Genomic DNA, 20,000 nt, shown 5'->3' on the forward strand with positions numbered 1-20,000 from the left:
AGGGAGTACATAGTGAGTCCCACAGCCTGGAGGGTTAGACAGCGGGCTGGTTAGCCAGAGGCTGGCCCCTTGTGTTGTTTACTCTTAACACAAGGTGTAAAATCAAGTGAGTTACACTAAGAGTGTAACTGTGTACACTCTTGGTGTTACAGTGTAAATATTACAAACCATTCAGAAGCAGCAATATAATATTCAGGGACTTGCCCTAAACATACATATTAGATTGGATTACCATGTAGCCACCTATATAATATATATATAACGCCGGCAATGTAGCTATGCATAGACTGAGGGATAAGAGAAAGGTCTTCCATTGAACCCTTCAACGTTTGTGTGTGTGTGTGTGGTGTGTGTGTGTTTGTGTGTGGTGTGTGTGTGTGTGTGTGTGTGTGTTGTGTGTGTGTGTGTGGTGTGTGGTGTGTGTGTGTGTGTGTGTGTGTGCAGGTGCATTACAAGGAGAACAGTGACCCCGAGTGGACATACCAGAGGACTCCCACCACCAGGGCCATTGTGACCACGCTAGTGCCAAGCACGCAGTACATGTTCAGGGTAAGAAGAGCACACTAAAGAGCCGGTGAATCCAAACCCCCTTTTTTTTAAATGTTTTATATGATCGTGGTAATCTGCCATTTGATCACTCGTACTAAAATAAAACCAGGGGTCAAATCTTAGGTTTTATCCATTCTCCCGTGAACACTACGTGCCGGGTTCACTCTGCTGTGAACGCAGATGGCGTTCTGCACTAAAGAACATCACCTGACCGAACTGTTGTTCACTCAGGATCCTTCCACTTTTTGCAGGCTAACCCTGCAGACGTCATGGTTTTAGTGTTAGGTGGGACTAGCGCTAGTTGGGACTGTACATCTCACCTTTGGCGTCTCAGTGCAGCATTTCTGTTGGTCTGGAGGATGTTTCCACAGTGCCTACAGGTGCACCCGTCAGCAGGGGAGAGCTGCCTCATCTGTGATACTATCAGCAGAGTGGTCGTGTAGTTGTAATTGGGTTACTTCCTCATCAAGCATTGATGGAAATATTTATAAATATTTGTTAAAGGAATACATGAAACATACTGATTGCATTTTTCCAACTCTTTATCTCAAATATGTCCTGTCACCATGGGCTTAATAACTTTAGATCAATAATAACCCTCCCCCCGCCATCTTGTGATTAATAGAACTCTCAGGCCAAACCTACTGAGGTTTGGCCCTTAAGTCTGAACTTGTTGCACTCCAGCTGAACCAGGTTGTTCACTGGCTCTTTTAACAGTAATATCATATCTGAGTACGGTGTCTGTGATTCAACTTAATGTAGTCAGAATACGTTGAGGTTATCGCTGCATTGAGACTATATATAAACGTCTTGGTTGACGATTTTGGTTGTAACGGCTGGCGTCTTTGTTTCCAACGCTGTGATCGCTCCCAGGTGGCAGCCGTGACCAGTCGAGGTGTGGGCAACTGGAGTGAGGTCAAATCCATCACACCAAAGAAAGGTTAGAACCAAAACCCTGAGTGTAAAGCTGAGTGTAATGAGATGTTAAGAGGTAGAGCCCAAGAGAGCATCATCCCTCCCTCTCTGCTCCCTACATTACTGCTCCATTGAGGGTTGGTTGTATTCAAGCATCTGTGATTGACAGGTAAGATGAGGGATGAGATGCCCTGATTGGTCAGAAGTGAGCCAGCATCGCTGACCAGGCTGTGAACAGGAAGCTCTGTCTTCTCAGACGGATATTGTCCCAGCACACCTCATCCACTTCTACCAAATGAGATACAAATTACAGCTCTTAAATCCTTCTTACTGCACCCTTAACATAGGATCTATCTATTCTGAACATGTGAAATTAGGACGTCTCAGCAGTGCATGACAGCGGCATGACATAAGAGATGCACATTTAAAACAACCTCTGAAGAAAGGATGCAGACCTAACGTTGAGAAACTCTTCCTCCCTCTCTCTCTTCCTCTCCCACACCCTCCTCCCTTTAGCGCTGCCTCCACCCTCCGTCATCGCTGACACCATCACCAACGACTCCATCAGCCTGTCGTTCAGCTTCAACTCCCAGAACGAGGTCAGAGGCCTGAAGGGTCACACTTGGGGTGTTGGGGAGGGACGCGGGTGGGCTGCTTCTGTTCATTCGAAACCGCTTCATAGTGATGAGGTATGATTGGCCAGCTGCCCTGTCACATGGCTCCAATGAGCAAACAGACTCTATGGAGCCTACTACGGGACGGTGCGTTCACCATCTCATCAGGCCTAGAGCTAACCCTAACCTCCCATGCTGACGGGACTACCTCTGTGTGGATCAGTCTTGGCCCAGGGTGGGCAGCCCAGAGACATATCCCTGTGCTGGGACTCACCACCAGCCCCATTGGGACTCGGACTGGGCTCTGTGGTTCCCAGCACTAGAGCGGGAGTATGTTAATCATCCAATATCTTTCTAACTAGGTGAAGCACTACATGGTGGTGCTGTCCTGGCTCTTCGACTCCCACGTCAAGGAGAGCAGGAACTACACGGTCCAGAAGGGGATCCTCCGTGGTAGGGATGCCTTGGTTTCAGATATCTAAGCTCCAACGTGCGTTCACACATATGGATGCCTTGGTTTCAGGGCAGATCCAGCTGGGTTCCAGCCAGGGCTCGTTTACCGAAGTGTAATTAGGACCTTAACCTCAGTATAATTTGGACCCTTAACTCAGTGTTATTTGCAACGCCGTCCTAGCAAAAATGGCTCTCCTCCCCGGCTAACCCTAACCCTAACCCTAACCCTAACCGTAAAGTGGTGAAGGAAAGAATAAAGACAATCAGAAACCGCTGGGTGCGGTCCTGAGACTGCAGCCTCGCTTGGAGCGGCTCTGCTCAGTGGGAGTGTAGTGGGGTCTACTGTAGCACTGTGTCCGCAGATAGGCTTACTTCAAACCTATGCCCTATTCAGAAGGTAAAGAAAGGCTTGAGGCTGCAGGAAGGCGTAAAGAAAGTGTTTCCATTCCACTTTCCGTGGTTCCATAGATCACCATGACTGTTGATGGCGGTCTGGGCTCAGTCCACGATGAGCTCCTGACGATGTTCTACACACGGTGTTTTACTCAGGCTCATTGAAGCCCCCTGGCAGAGGCCCAGTCTGGTCTCAGTCTGTGAGCTAGGAGTCAGCCCCCCCCCCCCCAGAGTGTCAGAGGTGTGTGATGGTCATCCGACTCTTGCATGACTCCTCCCGTGCAGCGGCCAACCTGACGGCGGGGACAGTGTACGAGGTGGCGGTGTGGGCGCACACGGTCGTGGGGGACAGCCCCACCGCACTCTCCCGCCAGCAGACCACCGGCACCCAGCCCGAGGCCCCCCTGCTCAAAGCCCGGGCCCTGAACCAGACCAGCGTGGACTGCAGCTGGACCACCGCCGGCCTGCCGGCCCAGGTGCAGCACGCGGCCCCCCGCACCCACCTCACCGCCAGCTTAGTGGCGCTAATATCGTTGATCAATACAGCTGGGACTCTTCACTCATTTGTGTGTGTGTTGCAGGTGTACGGTATATTCTACGCCACCTCGTTCCTGGACCTGTACCGTAGCCCCCGCAGCGCCAGCGGCAGTGGGGCGGCCGGCCAGACCACGGTCCAGGTGGAGCCCGACGAGCAGTACCTCTTCCTGGTCAGTGGGTCAAATGGACAGGAGGAGTCTGGCAGCACGAAGGCCTGTGGATGTTGTACCACAGGCTATAATGTAGAGCTAATGACTAACTCATTATTATTTGCTTTTTCTTTTATAGTTAATTATATAATTGAAAAGGTAAATGTACTTGTCGCAGTAAGCTATCATATAATACGGCACAAAATAAGATTGTGTGTGCTCTTGTGTCGGACACGCATAAGCTTTTGTTACGTCCATAATGTGTGTTGCGTCCTAGACCATAATGTGTGTTACGTCCTAGACCATAATGTGTGTTACGTCCTAGACCATAATGTGTGTTACGTCCTAGACCATAATGTGTGTTACGTCCTAGACCATAATGTGTGTTACGTCCTAGACCATAATGTGTGTTACGTCCTAGACCACAACGTTTGTTACGTCCTGCCCAGGTCCGGGCCGTCTCCCCGTACCTGGGTCCGCCGTCAGCCTTCGCCGTGGTCAGGATGATCCCCAGCGAGAGACTGCCCCCCAGGAACCTCCACCGGGTGCAGGTGGGGCAGACCAGGACCACCCTGAAGTGGCAGCCCCCCTACGACTCCCCCGCCTCCCCCCTGGTACGCACGCACACGGGGCTTCAGCCGGTTGTTGTGCGTGGATGATCCGCTGATCATAGTTGCAAATACGTCGATAATCTTTAAGCCTTTTCATTCAGTTTATTTGTTGGTCGTTTAGAGATATTGTCATTGTCAGGTTTATTGTTGATATTGTCAGGCTTCCCTACTTATATCACAACAAGTGTCGTCATGTCATATCGATCTAAGTGCCCTTTCTAAGAGTTTGAGAAGCTCTCTCAACCATGGCAAGGCTCCTCAAATGGGGGATATTTCACTTTCATATGCATTGTCATTTTGGTCGCTTATAGAACGTGTGTGTGTGTGTGTGTGTGTGTGTGTGTGTGTGTGTGTGTGTGTGTGTGTGTGTGTGTGTGTGTGTGTGTGTGTGTGTGTGGTGTGTGTGTGTGTGTGTGTGTGTGTCTGTCAGACCTACGTGGTCCACGTGCGCGACGTGGTCCGCAAGGCGGAGCTGGACTACAAGCTGAGCAGCAGCAACAACACGGTGGAGTACTTGCTGAAGGGCCTGGAGCCGGGCGGCCGCTACAGCGTGACCGTCCGCCTGCGCAACATGAGCAAGGAGGCCAGCCTCACGCTCACCACAGGTACCTGCCTCAGCTCTCACCACAGCTTCCTGTAGTCTCACGCTCGCAGCCTAAGGCTGGGGCTGGGCGATACGGACCAAAAGTCGTATCTCGATATCTTCAAGCAGAATATCGATGTAAGATAAATATCGCAGAGCGGTAGAGAGATAAGCAGAGTTACGAAATAGCAGGCGGCATTCATGGTTTGAAACTGCTACCTTTGGGGACGCTCACCACAGGTTGCCTGTGGCCTCAGCTTTCGCCCCAGGTGCCTGTGGCCTCAGCTCTCACGGCCTCAGCTTCCGCCCCAGGTGCCTGTGGCTTCAGCTCTCACGGCCTCAGCTTCCGCCCCAGGTGCCTGTGGCCTCAGCTTCTGCCCATTTTTCTGTCCCTCTAAGTTTTTCGAAAAAAAAAAGAAGAGATTCTCATGAACCATGATCATAAATGACGCTAACTCCTCAGATGTGCAGGACCAATTACATTTTTATATTGAGTGAATAATGGCTATGAGCATTAGTTATGAGTAAATAATTATTCTAATTAGCCAACATCATTCAATCATTCACAAGTCTGCTTCGTGGTCCACGGACTTAACTCATGTTTGCGTGTAAGGCTTCCTGGAGTTAGCCGGCTAATGCAGCCACACATAATGTAACAACAGACCACATTTCGACGTGTCTAGTTTCAGTAAACCTAGATTGCACTCTTCTTTTTTTTCTCTTTCTCTTTTTTTCTCCGGTTCTTCAGTGGCTCTGCCAGCGCCTGACGCCCTGAAGATCATCAGCGAGAAGGACCACGTGTTCCTGCTGTGGAAGAGTCTGGCCGTCAAGGAGAAGGGTTTCAACGAGAGCCGGGTGAGGACACGCATGCAGACACATAGCAGCCCCCCCCCCCCCCCCCCTCTTTGATCTGGGCACAAATTTGACCTAAAACACACACTGATATTGAATCAAAAAATTCCTTTTGAGTGCACCAGGACAGATATCCAGTGTTTTTTTAGAGGCCGCCTTTCTAAGATGCTCTCCCAGTGTAACATCATACCGTGCTATGAGATCAAGGATACCCAGAAAATGTCCCTTTCTAGGATTTCCTAACTGTACATTTTGTCCCCCTCGGTGGCAGGTTTCTTTCTGCAAGGAAGAGTATGCAGTCGCTATCAATAGTTTTACCTAGGCATAAGCGGGATGCCAATTCTTTCCACATCAGATAAGCATTTATGTGGTAACCCCTTGTTTCATGGTGCTTCAGTATCTTTGAAAGAGACAAAACAATAGACTCTGTTAGAACTGTTGGAGTACAGTAACCAATAGGGGTGGGAAAAATAATCGATTCTTTGATGCATCGCAATACTGTGTAGAACGATTCAGTCTCGATTCAGATACGGTAATAATCTTTTCTTTTTTTTAATGATTAACTTATTAACTTTTGGATTATTACAGAGTTATAAAGTATCAACTTTATAACTCCGTTTTTACTGGGTCTATTGACATAAAACAAAGACTTGCATTGAGATTGAAGTAAAACAAAATAACCACAAACAAGTTCCTTTATTTTTCTTGTTATGATCCGTTATATTGTAGGCTCCATTCTGATCAGTACACAGTTGCAAGACAACAGTAACCTGTTGTTTTACTAGTAGTAGATTTAGCTAACCTGAATATTTACAAGCCTCCTCTTGATACACTGACATAAAAACGACTGTCTTTCAACCACTTTGAAAAGCTTTCTTTCATCCCTGCGCACCCTTTCTCCTTCCCAATCTTTCTTTTTCTATGTTGTGACCCTGAGGGCTTTCTTCTCTGCCTCTTCATATTGAGGTACGTGTCATCAGATGACAATACGGTTCAAATGAAGACACTCTGGCGCTCGCCTCCAGGGCGCGGGGATGCCCACTGGAGCGCCGTGTGGGGAGGAGGGGGGGAGGGAGTCGAAGGAGCGGGGGGCGCCTTATCAGTGATTATTGGTTCTATCACCCACACAGCTCCTTTGAGGCTTCCTCCAGGGCGGCTTTATTGCAGAACGAAAGTGTCACAAGTGAGACTGGAAATCAAGGCTAGGACAAGCCAATTACCAACAAATTGTCAGTGTATGTATTTCTAGCATGGGCGGTTCCATTGATAATCACCTTACACATGTGCTAAGAATGCATGGACTCACAATGTTGTAAGAAGCTTGGGCTGGAAGGTGCACCTAATAGCACATGGTTTCTTGGCCGATAGCAAGAAAAAAATATCAGATTTAGTTTCATCGCCCGTATTCCTCCTTCCTCTTGCTGTTGTTCAGTTCCAGCTGCTCTGAGTGTAGTTTCCATGAATAGACCGTTGCATTTCAAATACAAAATATATTGGCCTAATTAGACCTCTGCCCGCGATCTGTTTTCGCGGTGTCCGCGTTGCCCGGGCCACGGTGCCCGTGGTTCCCGGGCCATTCGTTCCCGGGGCACGGAGGGAGTCGCGGGAGTGGTCGCGGTGCCCAAGGTCTCTCTCTCTCTGTCTCTGTCTCTCCCTCTCTCTCTGTCTCTCTCTCTCTCTCTCTCTCTCTCTGTCTCTCTCTGTCTCTCTGGAAGTTTAATTGGGTTTATTACAATGATGGACAGTGCTGTTAGCCAATCAGAGTTGAGACATTTGCATGTCATGAATATTCATTCATATTTTTTGCACCAAAACCGAATCAGAGGGCATTCATTGCTATTAGTGACCAACGCAAAATCAATGAAAAACGATGCATTGACAACTTTAAGCAATATAACACGAGTGGGGTTGTTAGTTTATTTATTTTTTTTTAACGGGGGGAGGGGGCACAGAGGATCAGGGTAAGGTCAGGGGGACGTTTGCTCAAAAAAGGTTGAGAACCACTGTAATAGCACATAATTTATGCCTGGTTGTTCTATGCCGAGTTTTGCATCCCTCTGTTATACTATAGACGCAATCATCTACTTTGATTGAATATGTTGATCTCTCTCGCTCTCTCTCATTCTCTCTCTTCGTCTATCTTTCTCTCTTTATCTTTCTCCCTCCCCCCACAGGGCTACGAGGTGCACATGTACGACAGCGTGAGCAACCAGACCATGTTCCTGGGCAACACCACAGAGACTTTCTTCCGTATCAACCGCCTGCTGGCCGGGCACAACTACAGCTTTTCTGTGCAGGCGCGCTGCCTGCTGGGCGGACAGCTGTGTGGGGAGCCCTGCTCCTTTATGACCAGCTGGGCAAAGGTACCGCCGCAGCTGCCCCTTGTTGCTGGGTGTTAACCAGTCCATCGCTGAACTTTGCAGAGTGTCCAGGAATTCACTGAATTGACTGCATTTCATTTGACAGTAAATATATCAGCAACATGTTTTGCATGAAAGCAATGGACAAAAGTTCTGTACCCATGAATCTTTTATGGACTGGTTAACGGTTGCATGTAACGTCTGGGAGGAGACCTCACAGATGTATCGTATTTTGACTGATATATTTTATACAAGATGAACTAATTAGCGAGGGGCTAGATGGGCATTTCAGAAGATGATTTCATCAAGTCATTGTACGACATGGAATGATTTTAAACCATTTCAGTCACTTTGTCTCAGGACATTTTTGTCATGACAAGAAATGCAGCCCCTCCGGGTATAATCCGGAGAATGTCCGGCCTGCAGTGTATGTTTGAAAGGGTTATTACCTTAGATGAATCAAGAGTACTAGCATATTGGGACCGCCATGTGGATTAGGTGATTAGATATCCATGAACTAGTGAAACCATTGTATCGTTCCTGTGATACTTTTAAGCCTGATATTATTCATCATGCAACACCACAGAAGACGTGGTTGTGCGCGCAGAGCTTTAACCGCGTGTGTTCCAGGGGCCCTGGCGGAGAGGGTTGAGGGCCCGTCGGAGGACGTGGCGGTGGTGGTGGTGCCCGTCCTGTTCCTGCTGCTGCTGGGGGCTTGCGGCGGACTGCTGGCACTCTACATGCGCCACCGACGGCTGCAGAACAACTTCACCAACTTCGCCAACTCCCACTACAACTCCCGCCTGGGCTCGGCCATCTTCTCCTCCGGGGACGATCTAGGTAAGGGTTTATTTATTAGGATGTATATCTATATAGATATACATTATTCACACAAAAGACTGGCACGATGCGGCCAACTACACGGTCGCTTTCAATAAGACGTGAGTGGCGTGGAGGAGCAGGAGCTTGTTGTCTGAGGGCTACTAGCAATCACAGGAGCCAATCGCGGGAGTCAGACTGAACACAATCGTCTAAGTTTTCCCTGCAGTGCAGAGCTTCCTCTCAAGAACCTCTGCAATGCAGCAGTGTAGAAGGGTAGCAGGACTGTCCGTGAAAACCTTTCCCTCCTCGGTCTGAGGTGATGCAGGTAATATGTAATATGTGATGTTGGAGCTCCCCTGCTTCCTTGACCAGTCCCCAATCAGATCCTTAGTCTCTGCTGTTCAGGGAGCGGCCTCAGCATCTCCTAAGATCTACCAAGCCCATCTTATTGTGGTGTTGGAGCCCTGCTCAGCCCAGTAGGAAGGAGTTCATACAATGCAGTTGGCTCTTTTTTCGTTTTCAGTGTCCTTCTCCACATGGTCCATCCCCCATGTTGAAGTGGACCAATGACTGCATGACTTGGCATACTGCTAAATGCCTCTCTGTTTGTTCTTCCTGATGAAGGAGACGATGACGAAGACCCCGATGATCAACGGCTTCTCCGACGATGTTCCCATGGTGATCGCGTAGCGGGGGACGCCCCTCTTCCCTCCCAACATCCCCCCCTCACACACACACACTCCCTCCCCAACACCCCCTACACACCCGCCCCTCAGAATGGAGGTTTCTTGGAGGGGTGCGAAAGAGATATTTTCAAATGTAACATTGCACTTTTTTGGATGCGCAATAACTTATTTTTTTAAAACATGAGATACGTATGAATATAAGGAAATGTATGTATATTTATGGGGTCGATGGGATAGGGAGGGTGGTTAACACTGAAGGCAAACTGTGAAGGATGTGAGTTCGCAGTCACGCCATGTAAAGGGAAACGGTCTCTTAATGCAAACTCACTGTCCATAGGAGCTGTCCCTGCTTTAAGCCAATATATCCTTGGATGGAACGGTACAACGAAAAAAACAACTAATAATGAAACTATGAAAACATCCGCAAACGCTCACACAAGACACATAAAGACATTAAGGAGATGTAAATGAACTTAGCCATGCACTGTAAACCACATGTATATTGAAACCACACATCTTTCTACGTGTATATTGGAGGGGCAGCACCTGCCATGCCAACTAATGTATCTCTTGCTTGTTGTAAAACACCCTTGCAAGTGTCTTGAAACATAATCATTTTCTCTTGTGGTCCATTTTCCATGAATGATCCCTTTCTGTTTGATTGCTAATTAAAAAAAAAGAAAGATTCTGTTATAAATGCCGTGTGCAGGAATCTAATTGTTTGCCTATCTGGTACGGGGCTGGCCGACACATCATGTTATGTCATGTGTGTCCAAGATCCTCTTTGGCTCATTCCTTTGCCGCCGGCACACTCGTGGTCCACCTTCTGAGCCCAACGCTGTTGAAGACTTCCTCAAATAGAAAGAAGGCCAATGAATGACCTGAATGGCTTCGTTGTAGACAGGAGAACAGCAGCCCCACTCCGCCCCGTGGTGTAGCGCTGCACCATGGGGAACCCTGCTGGCCCTAGGCCCTGGGCGTTGTTGGAGGGGTGGGGGCTCCTCCATTTGGGGGGGGGGGGGGACTCAGGGAATTGTGGGGGATCGTCGTCAAAGTGAAGACGCCATTCCCTCGCTGCAAAAAATCTATAAAATAATCCAGGATAAATCAACAATGGCAAAGCCAGTAGCGGTGCCCCTGCAGTGAGGGCCCAGGCCCCTCCAGTGATAGCCCCGGGGGCCTCTAGGTATTGAACATGGAGAATACCAAAAACGGCTTTGAAAGAGTACCACTTTTAATGCTTTCTTTTCCTCTCCATCCCATTGGCTGAGAGTGGCCGCATGTCTGCACGCCTGTGTATGTTTTGTCTACTGAGCCATTTGAATAGTCTCTTCTCTGCCAGTTCATTTGGTGGTTTTTGTTCCTTTTTTTTTTATCAGTTTTTCTTATTTTTTTTACCTGTTCGTGAATGTATTTTCTTTTCGATGTGATTGTTTGAGGCGTTGTGTGGTCTTAATGTATCAAATGTGAATGATGCTGGTTGTGTCCGTAGTGTTGAGGTCCCAGAGCGAAGGCCCCCCCTAACCATGTCCCCATGTGGACGGACTGGGATTTCATGCTGTGCAAAATAACCAAATCAATGTCCATCGGTTCCCGTGCCGAAGCTGATCTTATTGACCTCGCTTCCCTCGTTCGGCCTGTTTTTCAACACTGTTTTTATTCCCTTAAGTCCTGTGATCCTCTTGCTTCTAACTTGAGTTCTTTAAGTAAACGCTTAAGGTAAATCTTTGTTTTTTACGCTGGTTAATAACCTCACCAAGTTGCATTTTCTTTAGCCTCAAGCGCAAACCGATAGACTTTCATGCTGGTGTCTGGTTGAACCAGCCTTACTTTAGCCACGTAATGCCTTACAAACACATGATGGACTTGTACTGTTTGGTTTGTTGATTAAACACACACACACACACACACACACACACACGCACGCACACACACACAGGTACACACACACACACACATACACAGAGGTACAGACACACATACACACACACACACACAGAGGTACAGACACACACACACAGAGGTACACGCACACACTCACACGGAGTGGCTCACACACACACGGGTACACGCACACAGAGTGGTACACACACACAGGTACACACACACACACAGGTACACACACACACAGACGCACACACACAGGTACAGACGCACACACAGACAGGTACAGACGCACACACACAGAGAGGTACACGCACACACACACAGGTACACGCACACACACGGAGGTACACACACACACACCACACACACACACACACACACACACACACACACACACACACACACACACACACACACACACACACACACACACACACACACACACACAGGTACACTCACACACACAGGTACACAAACAGAGGTACCTTAGTTAAATAGGTAAGACTACTGACTGAACTCTGGCCGGCTGAATGGGATGCACCAATACCACTTCTTTCAGACGCTGGCCATGTCATTTGGTTAGTTGCTTATACAGATCTACCAATACAAGTACTTAATAATTGCATTACAGTTCTTACAATGACTATGGTAACATGTTTTATTTTCACCAGATGTTCCTCACTTTCTGACTGTAACAAATTAAATTTACAACATGAAGCTGACCTGGGTTGTTTGTTCCCCATAATAATGTGAGGTATCTTATGATAATCATGGTGTGCACATTAAGTAAGGATTATGTTTGGCGCTTTATGCAAGTTATTTTGTTGAGCTGATAGAAGTGCATTCTGTGCCTTTAAAAAAAAGACGTTACGGCATGCAGGTACCACAGGAGGAGCACGTGAGTTTAGATTGGACTAGCTATGAGTGGGGTGACACGTTATCTGACCGTGACAATAAGTTTAGATGTAAAGGAAGTCTATGACGGAGCGTGGGGTGAATGATCAGGAGAATGCATGAGCGGGATCGGTTTATTGAGTCAGGCCACCACCTGACACTAGGGAAAGGAGATATAATGGTACCATACACTCTGAATATTACACTCCCAACACCAATCATAAATCCAATAGTGTATTAGGTGTCCCTGTGATACTCGCTGCACGTATTTATGTGCAGTCAGAGTGAAGCGAAGTTCAGACCTTTTGGAACCGGGTATTTGGATCTCGTTCATGCAAATGAAAATCTTTTCGAAACGGATCGATCATGCTCGATGCGCAAATTCATACTTTGCAAGTGACGTCACGACGACTGGCTGGCGGGCAAGAACAGCGTTCTCTAGCAACGTAGCAACTAATCAAGGATCTGCCAGGACGTCGCCAGTTTTACCATACGAATGAAAGTTGGTATTTTGAGGTGAAAACTATATGCCAGATAGTTGCTGTGCGATGGGATGTAATAACTGCCGAGGAGTGAAGCCGGGGTTATGGTTTTATTATTGTCTATAAGATTAGAATTTGCCATAAGTAAATATAATGTTTAATTGCATATTATAATTACGATTATTTCAAAATGAAAATAACCCTCCCTCTGCCGTCAAGGGGAAAGCCCGTTTTGCCAGATTGGGCGGGAAATATGGCCCAATCTGGCAACACTGGCGGAGGCTGTAGTGATGGGAATTTCGGCTCTTTTTAGTGAGCCGGATCTCTTGGAACGGCTCACCAACAAGAGCTGGCTCTTTCGTCTCCCAAACGGCTCTTCATATTACCCCTTATGTATACCTTTTATAATGGTGCCATGCCGTAATTCCGACGGTCATACAGTCTTGGAATCATTTTTTGAGAGTGTTTACCTGCTTGGAGGAACATACATAGGATTGAGTATGGAGTCAGTTTCCTGCCATAATTCAAACCTGAAAAAAAAAGTTTCAAAGGCTTGTAAGTCTGGGTTTGAAAACTCAACACCTTGTAATAAAGGTTTTGCAACACTGAAAAAAGAGATTATAACCTGAAAAAAACTAAAACTAAAATTAAAACATCTGTAAACATGATTTTGTGTTCTATTTTATCTTCTTCATCATTTTCACCAACACATTTTCAAAGTTCAAACAATTTCACCAGCGCATTTGCAGAGTTTCAAATCTGGCACTGTTCTAACAGTGTATTTCATTGTTGCCCGGTTTTGAAACCTTGTAAATGGGATTCTGCAAACAGGTGTTCATACATTGAGAAATACGTTTTGAAAGGTTGAATATTTAGTTTTAAAAACTTGTAAAGGTGTACGTTAACGACATTACAACGTCTTTTTTCAGAACTGACTTTTCAGCACCAACTTTTCAGAGATTTGACCACACAGGCGCAAGCTTTGAGTCACGTGAATATTGGCAGTGTTCTGACGCCACTCGTTTTGAAACTCCTGACAGTCGAATCTGAAAACGTTCCTGGGGGCCGGACCATTTAGCTCTAAACCTATTGGTTGCTCTCGGCTGACGTACATTCCAATCACATGTGCCGTTCCGGGCTGTGCGTGATTGACAGTGCTCTGCCGATTACACAAATAACAAGCGACTTTCGCGGTTGATTTTGATTTCCATTTTCTGGAACCATGGCTGTTTCCCAAAGTGAAGGCTGCAGCCTTGCTAGGACGCGTCCTTGCTAGTCGCGTCCTATGGAGATGAGACTCTGGTTCCAGAAAATGGAAATGAAAATCAACCGCGAAATCAACCCGTTGTTATTCGTGTCATCGGCAGAGCACTGTCAATCACGAACAGCCCGGTGAACGGCACATGTGATTGGAATGTACGTCAGCCGAGAGCAACCAATAGGTTTAGAGCTAAATGGTCCCGCCCCCAGGAACGTTTTCAGATTCGACGGTCAGGAGTTTCAAAACGAGTGGCGTCAGAACACTGCCAATATTCACGTGACTCAAAGCTTGCGCTCAAATCTCTGAAAAGTCAGTGCTGAAAAGTCAGTTCTGAAAAAATACGTTGCAATGTCGTAAACGTACACGTTTTTAAAACTAAATATTCAACCTTTCAAAACGTATTTCTCAATGTATGAACACCTGTTTGCAGAATCCCATTTACAAGGTTTCAAAACCGGGCAACAATGAAATACACCGTTAGAACAGTGCCAGATTTGAAACTCTGCAAATGCGCTGGTGAAATTGTTTGAACTTTGAAAATGTGTTGCTGAAAATGATGAAGAAGATAAAATAGAACACAAAATCATGTTTACAGATGTTTGAATTTTAGTTTTAGTTTTTTTCAGGTTATAATCTCTTTTTCAGTGTTGCAAAACCCTTTTTACAAGGTGTTGAGTTTTCAAACCCAGACTTACAAGCCTTTGAAACTTTTTTTTTCAGGTTTGAATTATGGCAGGAAACTGACTCCATAATTGAGAGCCTGTGTGAAACTTCTGAATCCCTTGTCCTCCACAATTGAGAATGGTTGGAAACCACTTGCAATCAGGGCTTGGTTGTTAATCATTAATGTTGTTAATCAACCCACTCTTGAAAAAAAGTTAGCCATCCGTACTTTTTTAGGCTTTCATTTTTTGTGCGGTATAAGGTGAAGGATTCTCTATAAGATAAATGTAAATATCTCCAAACTCCACGTCTGGTCAAGACGTTGCCAACTTCAAAGTAATGAACACATCAGCGTGTGCTGTGTGTGGATCACAAGTTCCGCGTATGTTTATCTTTTCTTGATATCTAATTTGAACATTTATGGTCTAAATAGTTGATTGATTGTAGTAGGCCTATTGGAAATCTGCAAGGCTGAAATTCCCCTGGCTGGCCGCTGTTCGTTTCCTTTTTGTCGGCGTGTGTTGCCCTCCAGGTAGCCATGGTAGTCACGTGACTGCAAAGGATGAATTGAACGAAAGAACAATCCCAGATAGGCCTATAGATTGTATGTATCGGACCATATAAATAATGCGTGTCACATACGGTCGTCTAATGCAGTCGCTCATATACTGGATTATATACGGTCATACAGTGAAGAAGGTATAGGCCTATGTTAAAATGTGTTTTTAAGCAGACAAGTAGACAAACAATACAGCCAACATTCTCGTTTTCATAATCAACATATTGGTTTATTTTGGTACATGGAGAAAAGATGTGTCTGAGGATGGACTTTAGGAAGCACATCAAAGCACCACTCAGGAAACAGGTCCCTATAAAATGACCATGCACAAAATCAAGAACGAAATGATTCAACTCGCAGATACGGATCGTACGTAACGGATCACACAAAAGATTTGTTCAAAGAGAACGAATCGTTCATGGATCAATCATACACTCCTCGGAAACATTTATTGGGAAACATTGTATTAACCATGTGGTACACAGGACGATGGTGGTAAATTGTTACCACCATGTGGTAACTAATTATTTGGATAACAAATAAGAGTTACATTTCCATGGTCTTTATTGTATTCTTTGCTGAATCAATCGTAAAACTGATTCTACTGTGTGTTTGAAAATTGGGCGATGGCCAACATACGCATGTTACAGGCTCCTCCTCCCCTTAATGTAAACTGTTACAGGCACCTCTTCCCCTTAATGTAACCTGTTACAGGCTCCTCCTCCCTTCAATGTAACCTGTTACAGGATCCTCCCCTTAACGTGACCAGTAACAGGTTCCTCCTCCCCTTAACGTAACCTGTTACAGGCTCCTCCTCCCCTTAACATTACCTGTTACAGGCTTCTGCTCCCTTAACGTAACCTGTTACAGGCTCCTCCTCCCGTAATGTAACCTGTTACAGGCTCCTCCTCCCCTTAATGTAACCTGTTACAGGCTCCCCCTCCCCTTAACATTACCTGTTACAGGCTTCTGCTCCCCTTAACATAACCTGTTACAGGCTCCTCCTCCCCGTAATGTAACCTGTTACAGGCTCCTCCTCCCCTTAATGTAACCTGTTACAGGCTCCTCCTCCCCTTAACATTACCTCTTACAGGCTTCTCCTCCCCTTAACGTAACCTGTTACAGGCTCCTCCTCCTTCTAGCATTACCTGTTACATGCTCCTCCTCCTCTTAATGTAAAATGTTACATGCTCCTCTTCCCCCTAACCTTACCTGTTACAGGCTGCAAATCAAGGTAACAAATGATCACACAATGTGGGATTAAACAATTTCCTTAAAGTGCCAAAAAATATTAATTCAAACACTTAGAAATAGAAATGGGTCTCTATTGGCACTTATCCTCCTCACTGCTCCATTGGGCAGTTGCAGTTCCCAGCCGATGAACCAACCTACTGCACACTCTGGATGTTCCAGCAAGGAATTTTGCGGAATTCATCAATGGCCTTTTTGTTCTCTTTATGATAATTCTCAAGAGATTGGTTATTGGTTAGCCAAGTGAACACACAGGCAACCGTCGGTTCCGCTTTCTCAAACACACAATAATATCAAGGGCCGTTCTGTTCCGGAGGGAGATTTTGGTCACTTCTTCCAATGCAATGACCACCTTATCCGTAAGATTAATGCTTTTGACAATACAGAGTGATGTTGCTGACTAAGGTAGACGTTGTAACTTCATGTTGCGTCTGTCAGACCTCAGCCCAGAGAGCAACATTGTTGTACATGTCATAAGGGAACATTTAGTTTGGAAAAATTAGTGGTTCTGAAGGACAAAATAATCCTCACGGTGAATTCCGCACTATGAATATGTGAATCAGGCTGGGGAAGGATTGAGAGCTGGGCCTCAAACATTTACAAATGGCAGGTGCTTCCCCTGTGTGGCCCTAAAGTTAATGTGAATCACGTCACATATGTCATTTCATACAACGTTTCATTAGACGTTGATGCGCTGGAGCTGGGCCTAATTTAGAGGTAGGTCTTCTACCAGGGGGCTATACCAGACACGCTATGACTTGGGACGCAAACCAAGACTGCCCCCACAACTTGGGAGGGAATATATATCATACCTGGGCCTATGCAGCTATGATTTGAACATCTGAATCTTATAATTCCCCTACTAAAGTTTGCTGGTGGGGTTGATGAATACTGAAAAAGTCTGAATGCTTCCAGCACTTCTGGCTTGACCCTTTCGCCCATTGGTGTGACCCGGGCGCTACACTGAGCATCAAAGTGTCACTTCCAATGTTTTCATTGGCGATCTTTCTGCAACGGTCCACTGCACAATATCCATCCTTGACAGCCAGCCAGCTGAACAGCAGGACCTGTAATGGTCCAAACCCCCTTTGTGAGTTCCAAGCAGTTCATATTGCTGCTGTGTCGTTGAATTGTCCCCATTTGCGGTCTCATCAGGACCTAGGGGGGACAGGCCTACCTTTGCTCAGGTGCATCCCCTCATTGCCAGGAGGACTAGTGGTGAGACCTTTAACCAAGAAATACCTGTGTCTGCATTTGGATTGGCCAGTTTCTTTAGGGTACCATTCTCCCTCTCTACTGCCCCAGCTTTTGGGAGTGGAACGCACAATGGTAGGTAAACTCCTATACATTGGAAATACGGTTGGATCACACAATTTGAACCATTGTCACTGGACAATTTCATTGGTAATCCTATCTTGGAGTTTTGTAGCAAATTAATTTCAATTCATTGATTTTCTTCCAGGGGTTCTCCTGCACTTTAGGTTTTATGTATATTATTAAATATATAGGAATAGATGGGGGAAAGATTCGTTTTTGGTGATTATGTCCTCAATTGCGCAGTGAATTGGAACAAAAAAAAAAGTTTTCCAGCCTTCAGAGTGTCAATTGGATTTATTCACACTTTAAAATGCAATTAGTTCTTCAGCGTCACTTCTGTTAGGTCAGGTTCCAGAGTCGGATATGCTTGCTGTAGTCTAGAGCAGCCTGGGGTTAAGATCTCTTCCAGTGGTTGTAAGGTTACATATTACTATTAGAATACAGAATGGTGATTAAGTGGTCAGCCTATAATTTAAGGAATTCAGTAGAAAAACGATGTGTTCATTAAATTCAGTAAAATCAACACATTTTTTATTATTATTGTGTCATGCAACAGCATGCCCAGCCCACAAGGGCTTACAAGACACCATTATAAAACATAGACAGACCAAAAACCAAAAGTAGATGCTAACCAAAACTTACATTAACGATATAAACCATCCTGACGTTTCATTCAGGCTTTAGTAACAAAAGAGGCAAACTTATAAACATTGAAGGTAAACAAATATTCCATCCTGACATCATCATTGCTCCAAAATATTTCAGGGTTTTGAGCAAACAGTTCATTTACAAAAGGTATTCTTAGTTCATCCTAGAAGGGACAGTGTAAAAGGAAATGAGATTAATTCTCCACTTCTTGTAAATCACAATGTTCACAAAGTGAACCTTAAATCTGCTGACCTCAAATCATAATTATGCTTGATTTGGACATATGTCCGTAATTTCGGTTTTAACATTATATAATTTCAAAAATTTTCATCGAACCTGACAAGTAACTTTTTTCTAATTTTGTTTAAATGCTGCATGATCAATTATTTCTATAGATGTACTGAAAATCGGCTTCTTCAAAGACAGCATGAATCTCTGGCCCATGGAGAGTTCTGGACTTTACTCCAAAGGAAAACCTTCTTATTGATCCTGTCATCTGACATATTAATAAAACGATTCCACAGTCTAATCATATCACACTTTCTTCTTATTGTACCAGGAATCCCACCCATGTCTCCCTGAGCAGCCAAAGAGGAAACATATAAATACCCAGAAAACAACGTATAGCTCTGTTTTGTATTGCATCTGAAATACTTCTTTCTTTAAATCCCCATAACCAAGGTCTTTATATATTTTTAACTTGTTAACAAAGGAACCCAAAGCTCTGCCAGCTGAATCAGTCAGGAGTTTAATTCCATTTTCATAATTCATAAATTCATCAAGTGGAAATCCTAAATATTTTTAAACAGATGTATTTTCTAATGGCTTATCAGAAAAAGTAAAGATTTTCTCTCTTCTTAGGACACCTTTTTTCTAAAATGTATTATCTGTGTTTACTCTGATTTATGGACAGCCTCAATCTGCAACACCAGGTCTGTATGTTGTAAATTGTATGGTAAATATAGAGTTGCGTGTTAAAATGTAGTTGTAATGGATTTTATTATGCAATTAACTGTTTTACTTTGCAAAGGGCTGTGGTTTGTCAGCTTTGCCAGCAGAGGGAGAAAGGAAACATATTTGTGTAGAAACAGAATGCTTGAAGCTGAGCGATACATTCCACAAAACAAGGCTATGAACATTGTTAATCAATAGGCAGGGCTTTTGTTTTTTCACAAATTTGTTTTATTGAGAAGCAAGAAATAACATGTAAGCCATCATTAAACCAAATCTAAAAAAGTCAATGGATTCACAAATAATCCTAACGGTTTTTGCCCAAATGTTTTAACGTAGCATAACTATTATTTTGGAGGGGCAGCGACACTGGGATCCATTTCGGACAAGCCCCAGGGACCGGACATGCTATTTGATTTGATACTGTAATGTAATATTTACTGAACATCTGAATCACAAGCCCTCCGCTTTTCTCCATCCTTAGGATGGAGAGGAGCCGAGGAGCTCTGCGCTCGGGAGATGATTTCCTTCCCTGCGCGTTAGCCCCCTCGCACCCCCCTGGA

At 45.2% G+C, this 20,000-nt stretch overlaps 1 protein-coding gene across 1 annotated transcript; it reads left to right on the plus strand.

The window, feature by feature from the left end:
• Positions 1-6: 6 nt before the first annotated feature.
• LOC130390747 (sortilin-related receptor-like) lies at positions 7-9,479 on the plus strand. The gene is made up of 13 exons (XM_056600860.1): positions 7-12; positions 445-549; positions 1,423-1,489; positions 1,981-2,063; positions 2,441-2,531; positions 3,210-3,400; positions 3,506-3,631; positions 4,060-4,224; positions 4,652-4,826; positions 5,553-5,659; positions 7,831-8,019; positions 8,647-8,856; positions 9,463-9,479. Exons 2-12 carry the CDS (start codon positions 541-543, stop codon positions 8,854-8,856), a joined length of 1,413 nt encoding a protein of 470 aa, XP_056456835.1. The 5' UTR covers positions 7-12; positions 445-540; the 3' UTR covers positions 9,463-9,479.
• The last annotated feature ends 10,521 nt before the right edge of the window (positions 9,480-20,000 follow it).

This window comes from Gadus chalcogrammus, chromosome 1 (genome assembly GCF_026213295.1).
Source record: "Gadus chalcogrammus isolate NIFS_2021 chromosome 1, NIFS_Gcha_1.0, whole genome shotgun sequence".
Taxonomy (NCBI): Eukaryota; Metazoa; Chordata; class Actinopteri; order Gadiformes; family Gadidae; genus Gadus; species Gadus chalcogrammus.

Bases quoted from the DNA above. Each gene is read 5' to 3' on its own strand.
- LOC130390747 (XM_056600860.1), top strand. The intron at 2,064-2,440 runs GTCAGAGGCCTG...CTTTCTAACTAG, and splicing joins GCTTCAACTCCCAGAACGAG to GTGAAGCACTACATGGTGGT. The intron at 8,020-8,646 runs GTACCGCCGCAG...CGTGTGTTCCAG, and splicing joins TTATGACCAGCTGGGCAAAG to GGGCCCTGGCGGAGAGGGTT.